The sequence below is a fragment of the Nelumbo lutea genome, chromosome 3 (genome assembly GCF_056320005.1).
Source record: "Nelumbo lutea isolate HS-2025 chromosome 3, American lotus-T2T, whole genome shotgun sequence".
Lineage (NCBI taxonomy): Eukaryota > Viridiplantae > Streptophyta > Magnoliopsida > Proteales > Nelumbonaceae > Nelumbo > Nelumbo lutea.
In genome coordinates, this window is record NC_142686.1 from 115,125,588 (window position 1) to 115,147,657 (window position 22,070).

At 38.7% G+C, this 22,070-nt stretch overlaps 1 protein-coding gene across 2 annotated transcripts in view; it reads right to left on the reverse strand.

The window, feature by feature from the left end:
• The window catches only part of GLB1 (nitrogen regulatory P-II-like protein), a 40,048-nt gene extending 20,439 nt beyond the window's left edge, over positions 1-19,609 (reverse strand). The window contains exons 1-6 of one of the 2 annotated variants that reach the window (XM_088976791.1): positions 18,820-19,609; positions 18,646-18,691; positions 18,413-18,440; positions 5,514-5,601; positions 1,916-1,983; positions 1,678-1,747 (exon numbers count right to left, since the gene is read on the reverse strand). In XM_088976791.1, the coding sequence (XP_088832917.1) occupies positions 1,678-1,747; positions 1,916-1,983; positions 5,514-5,601; positions 18,413-18,440; positions 18,646-18,691; positions 18,820-19,009 (490 nt within the window). In that variant the 5' untranslated portion in view covers positions 19,010-19,609. Of the gene's footprint in view, positions 1-1,677; positions 1,748-1,915; positions 1,984-5,513; positions 5,602-18,396; positions 18,441-18,645; positions 18,692-18,819 lie in introns of both variants that reach the window. The other variant, XM_088976792.1, reaches the window with a different exon arrangement.
• Positions 19,610-22,070: the final 2,461 nt, after the last annotated feature.

Consider the following 22,070-nt stretch of genomic DNA (forward strand, 5'->3'; position numbering starts at 1 on the left):
AAACCAAGTTATTCAACAAAGAAGAAGATCAATATGTGTTGAATGGACAGAAATTTGAGTTCTTCCATGCTTAGTTCAGGTTTTGAAGTCTTTGAGGGTTCAAGATAGTATATATCTTGATTGAACCCTAACAAATAAGAAAATTAATAAAAATAATAAAAAGAAAGTAGTATTTTAACTCAAACTGAACAAGATAATTTAATAGTGTCTATTTTACTATTAAAATCTCAGAAAGTTAAGAATATAAAAGTATCCAATAGCACCATGTAAAAATATCCTGGCAGTTAAGTGAGGCAACCCTCCATAAGTGCCTTAACACTTAAGACAGCACTCTACATGTTAAGTTACCTTGGCATTACTTGATTGTCATAGTTAGGTAGTATATCCTAGAGGTAGTCTCTATTTTATATGATAGTGGGTTATTCTTATATCATTTGGTGTAGCAATAGCAGACATGCCTTCGTTGGGTTATTTGGTTTTTCATTTGATTGATAGCAACGTGTTTGTTTTTTATTGGATGGTCACAAGAAATTGTTGTGACTATATGAACTCATGAAAAACAAATCAACCAGGCATGCACTAAACCACTCACTGAGTAATTTAACTTATCCTTTGTCTTATGGCATGTCTGGGTTTTTTAGAGGCCACAAGAAAGTGTTATGATTATGTGAACTCATCGCTCCACATGTTAGACTACCTTCATATTTCTTGACATTCCTAGTAAGGCAATGGAACCTAGAGTTAGCCTCCATTTTATCATATGATAGTGGATAGTTCATGTATCACTTAGGGTAGCAACAACAAGCATGCACTCACTGGGTAATTCCGTATTTCATTTAATTGATAGTGTCTATGTTTTATTGGAGGGTTGCAAAAAAGTGTTGTGATAATGTACATTAATTGAGACCAAATCACCTATGCATACACTCACAAAGTGATTTGGTTTAAATTTGATTATTAGTATGTTTGTGACTTATAGGAGGGTCACAAAATAGTTTTGTAACCGTGTACATTCATCAAAATCAAATCACCGAAGCATGCATTGACTGGGTGATATGGTTTTTTCTTTTGAATGATAGCATGTTAGTGTTTTACTGGACAATCACAAGAAAGTATTGTAAGTTGTAACCATGTGAACACATCACAATACATAATAGGCTACCTTGGCAAGTCTTGATTGTCATAGTAAGGTGGTAGATCTTAGAGGCAGTCTCTATTTTTTCATATGTTAGTAGGTTGTTTTTGTATCATTTGGGGTAGGAAAAAGGCATGCACTCAATGGGTGGTTTTCATTTGATTGTTAGCATTTTTGTGTTTTATTGTATGGTTGCAATAAAGTGTTGTGACCATGTAAACTCATTGAAACCAAATCACCCAGGCATGCATTCATTCAGTGATTGGGTTTTTCATTTGATTGATAGCATGCTTGTGTTTCATTGGAGGACCACATGAGAATGTTGTGGTCGTGTAAACTCATCATTCAACATGTTAAGCTACCCTGGTATTTCTAAATTGTCATAGTAAAGGTAGTAGACACTTTGCTAACCGTAATCAAACAGTAAGGTAGTAGACACTTTGCAATACACATATTAAAATACAAACAAGAACTCTAGTCCATGTTTAATCATGAACTACCAATATTTAATGTAAAAGTCAACTATAAGTTTATACTCTCACAGAATATTTTTCCATCACCGATCTCCCCAGTTCTTGCCTCCTCAATTATCTTGTCAATCACTTCTTCAACCTAAGGAGGCATTATATGAAGATATGGAATAAATTGTTTGATGAGTAAATAGTACTAGCAACCTACATGCCATAAAACTCCATAACAACAAATAAATAATGAAGTATGAAAACTTGAAACCATCAGCTTCTGCTTGTAGCACCCAAGAAATTCAGCATGCACATATACCTGCTCTTTGCTAACGACAATCTCCATTTTTACTTTAGAAACAAACTTGTCTTCAGAAAATTCAGAGCCTGTAGGTTACAGAAAAGAACTAAACAAGTAAATAATAAAAGGGAGAGAGAGGAGTGTTGAACTGAACCAACATGTGCTAAACAAGAAAAGCAAAATATGCAAGGAAAAATGGTGTACATATTGAAACAATTGGTACTTTGGTAGAACCAAAAATGGTCTGTTAATCAAGAAAAAAAGATGGTTAGTCATTGGTGGGTGATAAAACAAAGGAAAGTGGACTAATATGGTTTGGGTACATGCTGAGAAGACCATCTATAGCACAGTAAGTAGTGTATCTATTGAAGGGGTTACAAAAGCTAGGGACAGGCCAAAAAAGACATGGGTTGAAGTAGTAAGAAATTATCTAAGGGCCGACATATGGTTTGGGTACATGCTGAGAAGACCATCTATGGCACAGTAAGTAGTGTATCTATTGAAGGGGTTACAAAAGCTAGGGACAGGCCAAAAAAGACATGGGTTGAAGTAGTATGAAATGATCTAAGGGCCGACAATTTAACAATGGATATGATACTGAACAGGACAGAATAGTGGAATAGGATTCATGTAGCCATCCCCGTATAGTTGAGACGAGGCTTAGATAATGATGATGAATAAATTAATCAATTATAATTTAGAAATTAAAAAAGGACATTGGCCAATATTGGTCCCAGCTATCTGGGATCTTGGGAGGGGTAGACAAGATACAGACCTAACATTTGGTATTTTTTGCACCAAGTGGCCACTCTCATACTCGAACCCGTGTTCTCACACTTGTCAGCCTGAGATTTTACCATTGTACCAGGCAATTGCCCCTAATTATAATTCAGAAATTATTCAGAGAAAATCACATCCAACATAAGCATGATGTATACGAGGTAGAACTGTTTTGTCTATGTTTTCATATTTATAATATCCTTCCTACATTCTGTGGCTGATAGCATCCTATCCGTATCCCATAACATTGAACTCAAATATTGAAATAATAAACCCTCTCATTATTGATTTTTGCTTGGTGTTGCAACTTAAGTCTTCTTGGAGGAGGGTTCAATCAAGTTGGTAAGTGGTAAAGACTTTATATCTGTTTCATTAATCCTAATCCAACTTTGAAGGACTAACACAATGATGATGATAGCACTGATGAAACTAGAAGGACCAAAAACAATATGATTATTGAATTTCAAATCATGTATTGTAACTTCTTAAGAATAGACATCTTTTCCCTCTACAAGAGTAACCAAAACCTTGTGCATCATTCCCACGTCTACCACAAGAACAGCTTAAACCAATTAGAAGTTTCTATAAGCTGTAGGGAAGCAAAAATATCTGTGAAGGAAATTTGCCACTTCTTGCAACTCTGACAATGATATTCTTTTATTAAGCTTCAAATTCCAAAAGATAGTGACAAAAATATTAGACTGAACTGAAGAGGGGATCGAAGAAAGGAAGGTTCTCAAGAGACTGTTACGACTGGACACCCAGTGATTGAAGACCTTCAAACTATTAGCACAGGCAAGAAAGGGGAGAGCTTTCAGGGGGAAATCGAAAGGGTTGCTAAAGGATTGGTGATTGAGGAACAGGGAATTTTGTTTGAGATCAACTGTGGGAGCAAAGGCGCTGGATATCGTCGCTCAACTAAATAGCAAGGTAAGTTCCAGTTGTTCTCTTGTTTCTTCTTCTCCATCTGCTTCATCTTCTCCTCTCAGACAGGGATATTTTGAGATGGAAGTAAAGTTCAGGGGAGTTGGGCTTGAAGCAGCGGTCAAAGGAAGCAACAATCGGAAGAAAAAAAGGGATAGGGAAGACACACACAAGGTCTATAAAAGGAAGAAAAAAATGATGGGGCAAAGTGTGATAAGAGTTGGGTTGAAAGGGGGGGAAAGGGGGAACGAAGGGAGATAAGAAGAGGAGAATGTGGGGATTGAAACTGAGAAGGCTATGGGAAGATAACTCTAAGAAAGGAGGAGCTAGCATCGGTCAGTTGGTGGATAAACAAGTGGAGATTTGGAAATCATTGGGTCTATTTTTCCTGGGAGGGGAAGGAGTGGCAAGGAAGGCAATTGAGCATTTTGAGAGAAGTAGAAGGGAAGAACAGAATAGAAAGAAAGATATTGGAGAAGGAGGTGAGATATGGGAGGAAGGGGAGGAGAGGGAAGAAGGAATTGTTGAGGAATAGAGGGAGAGTGAGGATTGGAGGTTGATCTCAAAGAGGAAGTTGGTTTCATGGATGTAAGGGGCCTGAGAGATGAAAGGAGGAGAAGGGTAGTAAGGAACATTATGAGAAAACAAAATCCAGATGTGGTGCTATTGCAGGAAACAAAACTGGAGTCATTTGATATAAGAATGAAGATATGGGGGTCTAAGGATGGGGAGTGGGTGGAAGTGAATGCAATGGATCACTCAGGAGGTTGGTGGTCATCTGGGACCCAAGAGGCTTTAAAAGGATGGAGAGAAGGGAGTGTGATACCTACAGAAATATTTTCATCATGGCCAAAGATAAGAGGAAGCATGCAAGCAAGGATAGTTTGAAGGTGCATACCATTTGTAATTAGATAGAACATATGGTAAGAAAGAAATAGAAGGATTTCTGAAGACAAAGCTTGTAAGCTGGAAAGGATGGTGGTGGCTGTTTTGGGTCCTTGTATTACCCAAGTTTAGATAAGTCTCTAGTAGGGACCTTGGAGAAATATTGGGTTAGCTTTTGAATTTTCAAATGGAAATTTAAATAGCCTGTCCTGTCTTGTTGTGTAGTTGAAAGGTTCCATTGTATTTCTCATTAAGTCAGGTGTTGCCTTAACACCTGGATATGATGTTACTTTTTTCTTTTCTTTTAATGAAGTTTTATTTTTATTTTACTATAAAAAAAAGTCAGAAAAGAGTTGATTTAATTTCCAAAATTAGGAGTTCTTAATACAATAACTAAATTTCTAACCATTTGTAGCCCCATCCACCTGCACAATGTGATGAATCATGTCAATAAGTGGCTAACAATACCAAATACAATTTATAAACTCAGAGAGGCTCTACAAATTCCAACAACCCCTTGAACACCAGATTCATCTCTGAATGAAGTGAATTTTCAGTTTCAAGGATTTGCCAACATCAATCAACCCTTGTATTCAACTTTGTTTACAACCCTTGAATACAGAAAAGTTTCCATTAGAAAGGAAGGACCTCTCTTCCTACCAGTAACGTTGAAGGGTTAGCAAGTACCCCTCAAGTGAGCATTCTTTGTACTAATTGAAAGCCAGGGGTTATGGTTCAATGCTAGAGATTATTCATAAGGACAGGACTTTGCAGATTGAATGGGGAGGTTAGCTCAATCTATTTATGTATGAGAAATATTAATCGCTAGCTGCAAATTTCCTGCATGAGCTGCAGAAGTTCTATGTGAAAAAATAAAAAACAAAACATGGCATTACCCTCCCTGCCCCCTCAAAAAAAAGGCACTAATATGATGATGATGATGATGATGATAACTATGTGTTGAATGTTTGATTTTTCTAACAGCTGCTTTTAAGAGAATCCAATGCATCAAGAATATGAGAATCACCAGCATGCCTTTCTGTTGACCCGCCCTGAGCACCAAAACCTTGAACATCAGAAACTGTCACACCACGAATGCCCATCTTAAGCAGAGCCTACATTTTAAGCACAAGTTAATCAAAGCATGCTGAAAATACTATAGTGTTGAGTCAGCTGTTGAGGGATAGTATAGTCAATTTACATTGTTTTATATGCTGATGTAGTTACAAGTAGATCATAAGTTAAGTGATGTGCCCCACACTTAAGTGAGGGCACAATAGACTTTGTGCAATGTTTTAGAAAGCTATAAATAGAACTGGCCGACTAGAGAGAGATCACTCTAGTAAGAACCAGATTTTATTTTCTCTCCTTCTCCTCTTCTCTTCTCTTCTCCTGCTCCTAATCTTTCTCCAGTATTTATTTCTATTTATTATGAAATTTATTATGGTATCAGAGCAAATATAATCCAGTTCAGACCAACCCAGTTTTCTCCTTTTCAGCGCCTATCCTGAGCAAATATAATCCAGTTCAGACCAACCCAGTTTTCTCCTTTTCAGCGCCTATCCTCCTAGTGTTTTGCAGGTTTCTCACCAACCGATAGGAGATTCACAGAGAGGCTAAAAAGAAGTGATCATTTCTTTGTTATGGAGGTTTCCATGCCTCCAATGGGTGGTGTTGTGGCTGTTTTGTGTGGTTGGTAGAAAACCCTCTATTTGATTCGAAGAGGGCTGGTTTTAGTGGTGTAGTTGAATGACAGCACAAGTCTGACTTGTGGGGGGTTCAAATAGGTAGGTTGCATGAGTGTTATAGGGAGGAATAGATTTTGATGTGTTGCAGAACCTAATACTATGCATGTGAGGTGTATTTTGGTGGTTTATGGTGCTGAAAGTGGAAGACAGCAGTGGTGTTGTTGCTGAAAGTGGTGAACAAAAGTGAGTTTTGTTGCTGAAACTTGTGACAGTAGGTACTCTAACAATAATAAGCTGTTGGGGTGTAGTGTTGTGACTCTTTAGTGAAGTTGAATGACAGACTAGTGATAGTTGTTTTTTTTTTGGCAGCCATGGGAGACAGCAGTGAAGGCAAGTCTAGTGTAATGGTTCCCTCTGATTATCTAAATGTGCAGATGACATCTGTCAAACTAAATGGTGAGAATTATGTGCCTTGGGCTAAATCCGTTGAAGTTTTTCTGAAAGCTAAGAAAGTGAAGCATGTGAAGGAAGATAAACCCTCAAATGACTCTCAGGGGTACGATGAGTGGGAGCAAGAGGATGCACAGATTATAACATGGTTATGGAATAATATGGAACCCAATATCAGTGTAAATTTTATGTTCTTAGATACAGCCAAGGAGGTTTGGGATCATGCAAAGAAGCTTTATTCTGGACAATACAACACAACTAGGGATTACCAACTGTATCAAGACTATTTTAATCTGCAACAGTGTAATCAAAGTCTTGAAGAATATTATGCTAGTATGAGAAATCTTTGGAATGAGTTGACTGTGTATCACCCCCTTATATCTTATGCCAAGATTCAGCAACAACAAAGAGAGCAGTTGGATGTCACTAAATTCTTAGTAGGGTTAAAGTCTGAATATGAACGGTGAGAGCACAGATACTAGGAGGGTCTGCTCTTCCCTCTCTTGAAGAGGTGTTTGCCGGTCTCCGGAGGATCTCAGTTGGACCTACGGAGAACTCCACTATGTTAGATAGGTCTACGTTTGCAGTTACAAGAGGAGGAGGCCATGGAGGTAGAGGAGGAGCCGGAGACCAAGAGGTTCAGCCTAGTCATGGTGGTGGTAGTGGACCCATGTATGGCCATGGTGGTGGTGGACCCATATACAGTGGTAGTGGTGGTCGTATTGGAGGTTAAGATTCAGGGGGAGCCCATGGCAGAGGACATAGTAATGGTCGGAGGAGGTGTACACATTTTTTTTTTGTGAATGATAATAAATTTATTAATTCAGAAGCTGATTTAGAGTGAGTTCATACAACATCCCAGGGAGAGGCGCGAGTTGCAGCCCCTCCTTGAATCTTACAAGTAAACTAGGAAAGAAAAGCAAGAATCACAACTGAGCCCAAAACAATTCTTCCCTATTTACCCCTTGCTTGGCTAACACATCTGACAAAGTATTTGCTGATCTCCCCACCCACTGTACAGTGACCAACATATTCCTTGTCAACCAACTAAATTTCTTCATTTCATTCTTGTAACGCCACAAAGCCTCTTCAGGATTTTTCAAGCAACCTACCACCACTTTGGAATCCCCCTCGATTGTTAGGTGTTGTACCCCCAGCTGGTTTGCAAATTGCACACCTTGTACAGCAGCTAATAGTTCTGCCCTGATGGAGTCCCCAAGTCCTAAGGAACCTGAGCAGAGCAACAAAATCTCTCCCTTCTCATTTCTCAAAACACCCCCCATTCCGGATAATCCTAGATTACCCATGCTACTTCCATCAAAGTTCAACTTCAGTGAGCCTTCGAATGGAGGAGACCAGCGTGTAATTCATTTGCCCTTTAGGAATGAACACCTCGCTATTGCTAACCAATTTCTCTGAAGGTCATTAAAGGAGAATCGATGAAAGATTTCCAAGGTCTTCAGCCAAGGTTTTGCCCTATTCAGCACACAGTCTTTCAATTCCTGACTGCTCCTTTCCTTTTCTTGAAAAATTCTAGCATTCCATTCTTCCCAAAGAGTCCAAATCAAGGCAGCACGAGCACATCTCCACATAATTCTCCCTATTTTTGTAGGCCAAGAAAAGGTAGAATGGTTGAAGAACATGTGAACTTCTACTGGTAGACTCCAACTACTCCCAAACAACGAAAGTAGCCAAGCCTAAAGGTCTGCAGAAAAGGGACAAGATATTAATAGGTGGTAACAATCCTCACTGTGAGCTCTACAGAGGATACATCAATTAGGAGAAATACAAAGGAAAGGTCTTCTCTTTTGTAGGTTATCTAGAGTGTTTACTTTCCCATGGAATACTTCCCAACAAAACGCCATAATTTTTGGGGGAACTAGACTGCACCAAATTTCTTTTGACAGAAAGGGTTGTTGAGTAGAAAGTTGAGAGATAGACTTGAAGAAAGAAGCACAAGTGAAGGTTCCATTGGGTCTAGGAGTCCATACCCTCTTATTTGGCTTGGAGGGATCCAAACAGACCTGATTAAGACAACCAAGCAAGACAGAAAGAGATTCAATTTCATCATCCCTAAGTCCTCTATGAAACCCAAAATCCCAAGTAGGATCTAAGGGTGTTCCCAAAGGTGAGACAAATTTTGAAACCACCTCTTTTTTGTACAAAGAAACAGAAAATAGAAAAGGGAACAGATCCTTTAAAGGAGTGTCTCCTACACAAATATCCTCCCAAAAATGAACAACGTTGCCAGAACAAACTTCATACCTGATAAAATTGAGGAATTGAAGAAGGGTGTTGTGAATGGCCTTCCAATGTGCTACTAGGTTAGCCTGCCCTGATATCCATTCCTTGACCTCCCATGAATGCTTCCCACCACCTCATGCCACAATCTCTCTTTCTAGTGGCCATCACCACAACCATTGCCCTAATAGAGCTTGATTTTTTCCAGTTACCCTCCCAAGTCCCAAACCCCCCTCTTCTTTACTTCTGCACACAATTTCCCAATTAACCAAGTGATCCTTTTTTTCTTGTCCCGGCTCCCATAAGAAATCTCTCATCAACTTCTCCAGTTTCCTAGCTTCCTTAACCGGTATCCTAAATACAGACAAAAAATAGGTAGGTAAGTTAGCCAAGGTAGCTCTTATTAGGGTAATTCTCCCTCCTAAAGAGACACAATTCCTCTTCCATGAGGCTAATCTCTTCTCAAACTTTTCTATCACTGGGGTCCAAAATCTGCTCTCCCTAGAATTTGCCCCTAAAGGAAGCCCTAAGTATGACATAGGCCAAGCAAAGATGGAACACTCAAGACACTCCGCAATAGCCTCGGCCTCCTCTACCTCCAAATTTATACCCGCTATGTAGCTCTTTTCCAAATTTATTCTCAAATTAGAAATACTTTCAAATCCTTTTATTAGCTCCTTCAGGTTTGCTACCTTTTCACTAAAACCTCCCTCACAAAAGATCATTAGGTCATCTGCAAACTGAAGGTGGGTGACGGAGGAGGTGTACACATTGTGGTATCGTGGGACATACTATTAACTATTGTTATGATCTACATGGCCCACCTTCAACCTAGGCACAAGGTTCAAAGCAACGACACAGGCCGATACGCCTCGGCTTGTGTCGTTGCTCTTTTTATGTTTTATTTTTTTCAAAACCGGTTTAGAGGGATCGGTTTAAGTCTCGGCTACCCTCTGAACCATGGTCTGACCCGATACAACCCCTGTAGGGGCATATCGGGAAGCTATCGACACGATACATATCGACCGATACGGGCCGATACGTATTGATACTTTGAACCTTGCCTGGGCAAATCATGCAGTGACTACTGGTGGTGGTTTGAGACAGGAAACCCAACAAACTGATCAGATACCCCCTGCATCTACGAATGCCTCCGAAAAAGAAATAATGAGTGGTTTATTCAGGCTACATCTTAGCAGAACACGGCTACCCTTGCACACTCAGGTATGGCTTATCTGGCATCTAAACCTTCCCATTGGATTATCGATTCTAGAGCCTCCAATCATGACTGGGACACCATGTGTGTTTTCCTCCCTTCCTCAGTCCTCCACATCACATTTTGTTACTCTTGCTAATGGTTCCACATCTTCCATATGTGGTGTTGGTAATGTTGACATAGATTCATTATCCCTATCCTCAGTTTTGTATGTTCCCAAGTTTCTCTTTAACCTTATGTTTGTTAGTAAATTGACCAAGTCTCTTAATTGCTCTATCACCTTTTACCCTTCATCTTGTGTTTTTCAGGATCTCAAGACAGGGATGAAGATTGGTGGAAGGCATGAAGTTGGCAGACTATATTATCTTGATGGAGATGGTTCGACAATAGCCCTTCAAACATCTCTTCCTCCTCTTCAGTGGCACTGCAGACTTAGTCATCCGTCTCTAAAGCACTCAAGTTACTTGTTCTATCCTTAAGTCATTTCTCTACTTTGGATTGTGAGTCGTGTCAGTTTGGGAAACATCATCGTGTTCCCTTTAGTCCTGGGGTTGACAGTTGTGTGTCAAGTCCTTTTCTTTAGTCCATTTGGACATCTGGAGTCTGAATAGAGTAGTATTATATAATGGTTACAAGTACCTTGCAATTTTTGTTGATGATTATTCAATGATGACATGGCTTTACCTTATGAAAGAAATGAGTGAATTGTTTACCATTTTTCAAAAATTTTATGTTGATATTCGCAATCAATTTGATGTACACATTAAGATTCTTCGTTCTGATAATGGTCGAGAATACTTTTATACACCGTTTCAGGACTATTTGGAACAACATGGCATTATCCATCAAACCTCGTGTACTTACACCCCTCAGCAAAATGGGGTGGTTGAAAGAAAGAACCGCCACCTTTTGGAAACTGTTCGGTCCCTTTTGCACCATATGAATGTTCCCAAACACTTTTGAAGTGATATTGTGCTTACACCTTGTTTCCTTATTAACTACATGCCCATGTCTACTCTTGAAGGTCATTCTCCGTTTTCTGTTTTGTTTCCTGCTTTGTCTCCATTCTCTCTTACCCCTAGGGTTTTAGGGTGTGTGTGTGTGTGTGTGTTTTGTCCATAATCTTGGGCCTGGGATGGACAAATTAGATGCTCGATCCACTAAGTGCATCTTTCTTGGCTATTCTAGGACTCAAAAAGGCATAAGTGTTATAACCCCAGTTCCCAGTGTTCTTTTGTATGTTCTGATGTTACATTCTTTGAGTCCGTTCCTTTTTTTTTCTGGGTCAGATGCCTCTATTCTTCCTCCACCTCCACTTCTGGTTCCCGTGGAGGACACCATTCCTCTTGTTCCAATTGTGACCAAGTCTTCGCCTCCAGTGCCACTTCTTGTTGAATGACCACCAATTTGGCAAGTGTATAAGCATTGTCATGTATCGGCTCCTCCTCCTCCAACTTCATCACCATCAACAGATCCACGCAGCCTCAACCCCTGTTCTGACCTTGATCTCCCTATTGCTTTGCGGAAAGGTAAACACAGTTGCATTCTTCATCCCATTTCTAATTATGTCTTTGTATCTCACCTTTCTGCTTCCCATCGCCAGTTTGTTTTCTTGTTGTCCGCTGTTTCTATTCCTACTGTTGTTCAGGAAGCACTTCTCCAGGGTGGCGCCAAGCAATGGAGGAAGAACTCTCGGCCCTAGCTCATAATCATACGTGGGAGCTCACCACTCTTCCGCCTGGTAAGCATGTTGTTGGTTGTAAGTGGGTGTACACTATTAAGTTTTTACCTGATGGGAGTGTTGAGCGGTTGAAAGCCCGACTGGTTGCTAAAGGTTATTCATAGATTTATGGTGTAGATTATACAACTAGTTGCCAAGATTAGCTCCATTCGTGTTTTGATCTCCCTTGCTGCTATGTATGATTGGCCCTTGTTTCAGCTTAACATCAAGAATGCATTTTTACATAGTGACCTCTTTGAGGAAGTATATATGGAGCAACTACTAGGGTTTGTTGCTTAGGGGGAAGATGGTAAGCTATATAGACTTAAGATGGCCATTTATGAACTTAAACAATCTCCTCGTGCATGGTTTGGCAGATTCAGTGATGTGGTGAAGATTTGGCATGAAACAGTGTCAAGTCGACCATTCTGCATTCAGCTATGAGTCCAGTGCTAGAAAGATTTTATTGGTGGTATATGTAGATAATATTGTTATCACTGGAAGTGACAAGTTGGGATTGATAGGTTAAAGACCTTCTTGCATGATCACTTTTAGACAAAGGGCCTTGGAAAATTAAGACACTTCTTAGGGATAGAGGTAGCAAAATCCAAACATGGTATTAATCTGTGTCAGAGAAAATATGTTCTTGATCTGCTAGAGGAGATAGGGTTGTTAGCATAGTTGTCAAGGCGACGCCTAGGCGACAAGGCGCCCTTTGAGGCTCACCTCACCTAATAGCCAAGTAGTTTTGTACCATGCATTGTAAAATACTTTTTTATTCTTTATTTTTTGACATTATAATTATAAAATAGGCACTATTAAACTAAAATATTCATTTTGTGTGTTTATATACTAATTTGTTTTTATTATTTTCTTATTTGTTAGGATTTAATCAATAAAAACATTGTTAAATGCTGTATTGAACCCTCAAATACTTTAAAACCTGAACCAATAAGTAAGGAAGAACTTAAAAAATTTTGTCTAATCAACACATTTTCTACTACTACTACTACACTACTTTTTATGTTCTTCTTTTCCTATAACAATAACAAAAATAAGGGTTCAGCCCCTATATTTTTTGAATTTTCTTTTACTTCTTTTTTTCTTCTCATGAATATGTTGATTTTCTATAATTTAACATGAACTCTATACTTTTCTTATGAAAATTATGAATAATTATCAAGGAAATATGGCTATGGTACCTAGGGAACTACCCTAGGATCTATGATTTCTATATAAAAAAATCCATCGCCTAGGCGACTAGGTGACAAGGCGCCCCCCTGACGCCCAGCCTCGCCTTGGCGCCTTGAAAACTACAGTTGTTAGGTGCCAGACTAGTTGAAACACCCATGAAACCGAATGTCAAGTTGAGTAGTGATGCGGGTGAGGAGTTTGAAGATCCTGGAAGGTATAGAAGGTTGGTAGGTAAGTTGAACTACCTAACCATCACTGGCCTGACATTTCATTTGTAGTTGGTGTAGTGAGTCAGTTTATGCAGAATCCTCGGATCGCATATTGGGATGTGGTGCTAAGGATTGTGCAATACTTGAAGGGAGCTCTAGGTCGTGACTTGTTATATAAGAGTGGAGGGAGCCTTGTAATAGAAGGTCCACTACAAGGTATTGCACGTTTCTTGGGGGCAATTTGGTGACATGGAAGAATAAGAAGTAGGCAACAGTAGCAAGAAGCAATGCTAAAGCTAAATATAGAGCCATGCCACACACAACATGTGAACTAGAATGGCTGAAGCATCTCTTAGAGGAAATGGGGTACTCGATTAACACACCTATGAAGTTGTATTGTGATAGCCAAGCTGCAATTCATATTTCTTCCAATCCTATGTTTCATGAAAGAACGAAGCATATAGAAGTTGATTTTCACTTTGTAAGAGAGAAGGCGCTTAGTGGAGTGATAATCACAACATATGTGAATACAGGAAATCAATGGGCAGACTTGTTTACTAAAGGGTTGAGTCGGGGAAGAGTGGATTACATATGTAACAAGTTGGGACTATATGACATATACTCTCCAACTTGAGGGGGAGTATTAGAGTTGGCTGTTGAGGGGTAGTATAGTCAATTTACATTGTTTTATATGCTGATGTAGTTACAAGTATATCATAAGTTAAATGATGTGGCCCACACTTAAGTGAGGACACAATAGACTTTGTGCAATGTTCTAGAAAGCTATAAATAGAACTGGTTGACTAGAGGGAGATCACTCTAGTTCGAACCAGATTTTGTTTCTCTCCTTCTCTTCTCCTCTTCTCTTCTCTTCTCTTTCTCCTAATCTTTCTCCAGTATTTATTTCTATTTACTATTTCGAACCTAAGAACATCACTGGTCTGAACTTTATCATATAGAAATTCTAATAATTATTTTGTAATGGGTTACAGGTAAGTCTTTATCACTCCCCATGTTTTGTCAAAAACCTAAATGAAACAATATATTTTAATGAATAAATAGAGCATCAACTCCTAGGAAATGTTGCTCTGATTACCAAATTCAGTTACTTGATTTAGATTACATTATTGCACTTTTCTTGATCCGCACAACAATGAATGGAGAAGATGCAAGGAACTAGGTTTGGATTCAAGTCTGAGAACAGTCACTTCATTAAAGAAAATGCCAAAGCCAATTCCATATCCAGAACACCCGTCCAACACCTCGAATAGCTGGGACAACATTGGGCAATTGCCCTTTTTATGCAAGGAACTGAGTTTTTTTTATGATAAGAAACCACATTCACTAATAAAATGATGAAATTAGGGGTGCAACATGGGCAGGTAGGGTCAGATTGAGGGTCAACTGCCCAACCTGATCTTAACCCAACACAACTTAGGCCAGGCTTGGGCTCGGGCAGGTTGGTCAGATTTTAAAGGATTTTTTAACACATTTACACATTAATAAATGAATATGCATGCATATACACATATTATATATTTATATTTATATTATGTATAATTACAAAAAGATGTTCTCATAGACAGATTGATACATAAATGTTGGTATATGCTTAACTCTTTTTGTTCTTTTCTCCATTGTAATGTAACAGGCCTGTAGCATTGTATCATGTGGTTGTATTATTGCTCAAGGGAAATTCTGCAATTTACATATTATATGCCCTCTTTAATAAAATACATCTTTTGGGAGTATGGAATTGGGGATGTTCATTCAATTACATTCCCTTTGTATCATCCTCCCTTTTTCTCTCAGTCCACTGAATCAGGCTGCTCACAAAGGATTAATTAGCTCAAGTTGTAATGGTGTCAAAGCCAAGATTGAAGGTAATCACTGAGTCTCATCTGTAGCTGTTCAATGGTTCTCACCTCTGTCAGTCTGTCTACAGTTTTATATAAAGAAAATACATAATATGTGTATATTTGTAGTTTGTACATGTTCGTGCAGTGGTTTGAGTTTATATTATATTATAATTTATAAATATATAACATACATGAGCTTGGGTTTGAAACTGAGAGTGGACACTTTGTGCAGAAATGCCAAAGGTTAGATCTGTATCCAGTCTGCCCCTCCCAAGACCCCAAATATCTGGGATCAAACATTGGTTAATGAGCTTTAAATATATATATATATATATATATATATATATATATATATATATATAATATACATACATATATAAATTATCAAAAAATATATATACATACATATATACATATCATACAATGTCAGTCAGGCTCAGTTGGGCCAGGCCAAGCTTGGATTGGCCTTGGCTTACCCAAGTTGAGGTCAGGCTTGAACTTTTTGGCCCAAGCCCATCCTGGAGCCCAAAATCTCAAGCTCAATCCTTGCAAAAGCTCAGGTTGGGTTAGGTTAAGCCAGCCCAAGTTGCACCCTTAGATGAGATCCATTAGTACAGACTTACAGTATGGTCTCCATACAGTAAACAAGCACAAGGCTGGGCACACCCTTAAACAATAAAAACTGTTTCACTTTACAACATTTCAACTAACCCTGGTTTTCCCTAGCATAAACTTTATCTTGAGATACCTTCCCCAGCATTGGCCAGACTATTGGCAGATTTTAGGACTGACTTGAATGAACAATTCGAGCTATTTTCCAATTCTATTGCATGTCTGACCAAGAAATGCAGAGTCCATTATATCTCTTTCACCAATCTCAACAAACGCATTACAACTTGGCAATCCCCCTCCTAGTTACACAACCTACCGATTTAGCAAACTCCAATCCTCGTAGTGCTGCCACTGGTTCTGCTTTCAAATAATTTCCAATTCATTTTGATGTTCTGTGGTACTGCCATTAATTATGAGGTTCCAAAGAATTGGACTTAAGCTATTACAAGATCTTAAGTCACTCAGACATGTCAAACAAAGAATACTTGAGCTCGTTACTGTGATTGAGACTGTAGTTACTTTTCTTCTAATATTCCCAGTCTCTAAAGGGGACAACCCGCACAATGAACTCTTGATGTTCTTCGAGCAGCATCACCTTCCTATTTTTTAGAACGCATATTTTTCTAGAGAAAAAGTATAAAACTTCATACAATGATGAGATCAACAATATGCACCTGCTCCTAACACTTGATGTATTTCTTTCTCGATTCTCTTTAGTCTTTTAGCAATGTCTATGGCTAATCAAAGCTCTTTCTTGTCACTTCTGAGTTTGGCCTCATCTCCCACTGCCAAATAAAGACCGAAAGAAGTTTATGCTCATAGCAATCAGAGGCCTTTGATCCAGCAACATTCATGATCTATAACCCGGATCATTTCCAAACCTAGATTTTAATGAATATTGAATTCCATCCATAGATTATGATGTACCTAAAAAAGCAAAAAAAAATCCCTTATGGATGTATTTCCACCTCAAGAAAGAGAGTGTCCTTTTCTTCATTGGCATGGCCACAATTTAAGATCAACCGTTTTTAAGAAAACAGTAGATATGTCAGAAAGTATTTCACCACAAGCGTTCTAAACCTTAACCAATTCTCAATCTCCTACCTAGAGCTGACTAGTACACCACTAGGTTCTTTGCACCTTACCTATCCATCTTTACCTTTATTTGTCTTTTACTTATTTATACTTAGCTACATAATATAAATCTCCTAGGCCAAGCGTCATTAGCTCCATCCCTGCCAACGAAAAATATGTTTGGTCAAATGTCTATTTCATAGATCTAATGAAGTGCTTATTTTTCAAAATAGAAAGTACCTAGTAAAGTACTAGTTCTTACAATGAGTAGCAACAACTACCAATGCAACTCTACAGTTATAACAATAGATTGTTCTTGAAACTTTTTAGATTGGCATTTTTAGCTAGTTACTACCATTGCCATACCAAAAGGTGAAAGACCATGTAAAGCTGGACACACTTGCACAAACATAATGCAGCCAATCCTATCTCTTTTAGACCAGTAATCTTAGCACTGATTGACTCTAATAGCTTTGCAAGTCTACTAATAACTAGCTTACTAGTGTAGGTACATAGTGGTCAATAAGACCATCAGAGTACAGAAGGTGTCAAACCAACACTGCATGGACGCCTAAACCCATCGCACGTTTGTGATGAGTTCGGAGTTCATCGCAAACTCATACCCAGGACAGGTCGCAATGAACTTCGACTAGCGCGAATCTATGATAAAGCTTAGACACACGCGAATCTACGATGACCTATAAGACGCGCGCAGATTTGCGATGAACCCTGAACACACGCGGATTTGCGATGAACCTCGAACACGCACGGAGTTGCGATGAACCCGACACCATTACAGAACTGCGAAACCACAGTAAACCGGGAATAAATGTTGGTTACACGTGCATCTTTAAATTATGCATGCAGGTTCAATGAAAGTATGCCCACCAAATAATGACATCACCCATGCCACGTCAGTATAATAGGGTCACATACGGAGAGAATCCGGAAGGGATAGAATTCTCTAACAATGATCCCTTAATAGGCAAACAAAAGAAAAGATCCCCTTTCCTAACAAGAAATAATTTCTTCCTTGAGAACCTTAACTTTCTCTCTATAAAAGGGGGAGAGCAATTCTTCCCCAGGGGAGACAACACAATAACTTGGACCTAGGATTTCTAACAGAGGGGGATTCTCCCTTCTCTCCTCTTCCTCCCTCTTCCCCATGTCCATTCTCTCTCTTTCTTGTCGCCATCTCCGGACCTTCGGAGAACTGACCAACTGCTAGGAGTCCACGGTGAAAACAACTAGTACTGATTATAAAATGTTATACTAACTACTAACGGACAAAAAGACTAATTTGCTACGGCTAGTACTTATTGTAATAGTTCCCTATGCTTAAGCATTCTCTTTTATGATTAAAGCTCCAATTGAGGTGATCGACGTTAAGCCACATGGTAGTAATTGCAAACTGCAACGAGACTATTCAATTTTGATATGGAGAAGCACCAATATTGGGAGAACTTTTCAGTGCACCAAAATTTAGTAAATGGAATTTAATATTCATGAAAAGCCAGATTTGAAACTGCCCATGTTAGGGACTTATACATTGGCTAAGCTAAGGGCTTTCAACACCTATAGATAGAAACATCTTTCGATCTACAATTCACAAAAAAAGGGACCAAAAAGGAATTCTGAGATGGTTACCGGCATCTGCACTTACCGATGAGACTTGTGGAATCCGCCACGGTCTTGATTGTTCCAAATTCACCAACAGAACATTAACAGCATAATCAATACATACACGTGAGTGAGGAAATAGTAACCCAAATGCTAACTACTTGATAAAACAGCAAAGCTCCATTGATCACACAGACAAGGTGAATATAATCAGGGCTACCACATAAACAGTGACAAAAAAAAGAGGTTTAAAAGCGCAAAAATAGGTAATTTCACCTTAAAATCGCTTCAACTTTGTAGAATTTCGAGTCCGGTGTAAGATCTGTGAGCAACACATCAGAAAATCATGAAAAGGAGAATGTTAACTTCATTTGTCATCACGAAAATTAAAACCCAGCGAGATAATTTTGAGAATTGAAATGAAAAAAAGAAAAAAAAAACAAAATGCACCTGGAGGGCTCTGCGCTCTTACTACTGGACGAACAATGGATGTGCGTGTTGCGTACTTTATCCTCACATTTAAGTGTGAAACCTGGGAGCTTCGCAGTTGGGAATGGACCAGCCTCGGCTCGATGAGAGGAGATTCCCTAAGATGAGAGTCTAGGGGGCTGAGTATGTTCAATTTCGCCATTGCAGCCATACTTGGGGCTCGAAGCAGCAATAGTTATTCCGCGGCCTACTGGCTTAGTAAAAACAGAAAGCCTTGCTCAATGCTCGCTATCACTGACTTCACTCCAAACGAGATTTTATTCTTATTCTCCTCCTCCTTTTGTAGTTTGTACTACATACGAGTGCCGATACCTGCTTCGGCTTCACGTCCAGACGATCATCCATCCCATAAACCTTTATTATGCAATTCAATTATTTCCCCTTTCCCCACAATCTGCTTTCGTAATAATGTAAATGCAGAACCAAAATGAATATATCTGGGTTCAGTTTCATGGGTGTTTATTAGGAATGCGTTTTTGTACTAAATTTAAAATTATAAAAATAAATTTCTTTTTACACTGTTTTTTTATAGAAAATGGTACTTTTGCATTGGTCATGTGAAATTTGTTGGATTCAGCCTTAAAAATTCCAAGTTTCAAATTATATATTTTGGTAAATAGTCAAAACTAGTTTGATTTTCTAACTGGAAAACAGGTAAGAATAAACTAAAATTTGAAACAAACAATAAGTCAGAATTTATACTCAAATGGTTTTGTATTAGTACAAACTTATTTGCATTCCAATCAAACACAGCCTAAATTGCAAATCAGGAATGCTTGTGTATAATAGCATTGTACTTTCTCATCGTTGGCCATTATTTTGATTACTCATGCGTATATAGACTTTATTTTACATTCCAAAATTCTTAATTTCCTTACCACGGACAAGGAAATTTGTAAATGAATGGTGATTCTAGTTGGATTAAGCTTCTTGTTGGAACCATGTAAAGTTGTAAACCAATTTTGATGGTGTGGTTGGATTCTGCAACATCCACCATGGAAATTGCATATACCATCAGGTGAATGTAGATTCAATCCTAACACCGTCCTGACAGTGACACTGCTTGCAGCAGCATTGCATGAATCAAAAAATATTAGTAAGGAGATATTCTGCTATGGCATTGCATATGTCCCTTCTTTCGGTTTTCTCTTACCGGCTTGTTTTGCTACGGCATATGTTTTTTTAACTGAATTGAACGTTGTTGATGTCCAATTTGAAGGTGATGACATACTCACCATAATGAGAGTTGGGATCTCCTGGCAACAAAACACATTACAGCACTGTTCCAACATGATCTGCATCATACATCTCACCATCAAGTTGGGCCATCAATGTGGGGTATAAGATCCTGTTGGTGAGTGTTGGAACGCATTTTGTTGGTAGATGATAAAAACTCTCCTCGCCACCTTTTATTTGTGAGCATTTTGGAGCAACCGCAAATACATGCAACTCAAGTTAGCATTTTACATTGGTTCAGATTTTAATTAAAAATCTGAAAGTTAACCCAAGTTGCACCTTTTATTTGCAAAAAGAATGGAGAAGCATAAATAAACCCCAAAATCACTCCAAAATGTATGCATACAAAAGCTCTTGAACTCTTTCACACATTATCAAATAAACTCTCTCACACATTGGAGTGTTCTCTTGTGTAAAACCTACCAGGCACTCTAATATTTCCTTCTTTACAGCTCTTCTGGCTCGGAAGTACAACCACCAACTTAATAGTATAGCTCGGCACTGCCAGATCAAAGCCTAATTTGAGCCCAGTCACTGACACGAGGGAGTGAGCAAATTGTGCATCACCAGTGCCAGATGCAAATAAGTCGATGCTTGTGCTAGCTTTGCCGGTTCTGGCAAGCACTGATGCAATATAGCCTAGAGTGCCTACCATATAGGACTTTGGAGGTTTGAGGATCAACTCCTTGCTTACTGAGCTTGGCCGAGCCAAAATCTCCTAACTTTTCCATTCATTTCACTGTCTAATAACACATTGCTGGCCTTAATATCTTTGTGGATGATCACCCGCACCCATGTTCATGTAGATACAATAGTGCAGAACACGCATCCTTGGCGATCTTAAACCTCTGTGCCCAATTTAGTGTTAACTTGGGTTAATAAAAAATGAAAATGTTGAGGCTGCTGTTGGACATGTAATCATAAACCAAGAGGAGCTCACCTTTATGCCAGCAATAGCCCAATGGTCACACCAAGTTTGGGTGGCGAAGCCTGTCGATGGTTGCGATCTTAGCGATGAATTCTCTCATTCATTGGGTTGAATCATGCGAAATTCTCTTCACAACAACTTAAATCTTTGATTTAGGTAGCACCCCTTCTGGTTTAGTTTGTCTTTAGTTGCTCTTCTTTAGATAGAAAAGGTGGAACTGGGATAAGAAGAGAGAGCAAAGAGTAAAAGGGTTTAGTAGAAATAGGTGTACATTAATAAAGGTAAAATAGGTATTTTGAGAAAAAAATCATAGGTTTAATGTTTTCCTTCTTGGTTATTGACAAAAGGGAGGTATTTGTTGATTTTTTTGAAAATAGAGGGGAGGTTTTTGTTAAAGTGGAACTATAGGAAAAGTTTTTATGATTGTTATAAACTTAATGAGAGGTTTTTGCATTTTACCCTGTTTTATATATTATATAAATATATATGGGTCATGCTATCCCGATTCATTGACCTAAAATCCCAAGCCCAACACGGCCCATCGGCCCATACAATTGTGTTGGGCTGCCTCAAAATCATGTTAAGTTGTGCTAGGCCGTAGGCGGCATAGCCTGATTTACACCTCTACCAACATTGCATCCATTACCACCTCTACTTCTCCTGCAATTAGGAGAGAAATTCATTTAAAAAAAAAAAACAGAAGAAGTATTGAAATTATCTAACATACGGGCATGATCAAATGGTCAAGAAGATGGGGCCTTGTGCAGGGCCATCATCCCAACCACTTAATTGCTCTTGTGTGATGCTCCTGAGCCCACCATATTTTCCCTCACTACTCCAACTCCCAACTAATACGTCTAGTAAACCAAGGATAAAAATCAAAACGAGTTGTTTGTGAAGATTAAAATGGGGTTATTTTAGTAACATTTTATGTAAAATAATTTATAAAAAGGGTAAATGGGCATTATTAGTTTAACGTTTTATAATTGAGTAAGTGACAGAGTAGATTTTTATTGAGTTTCTCAGGAGGTATTTGTTAAAATGAAAC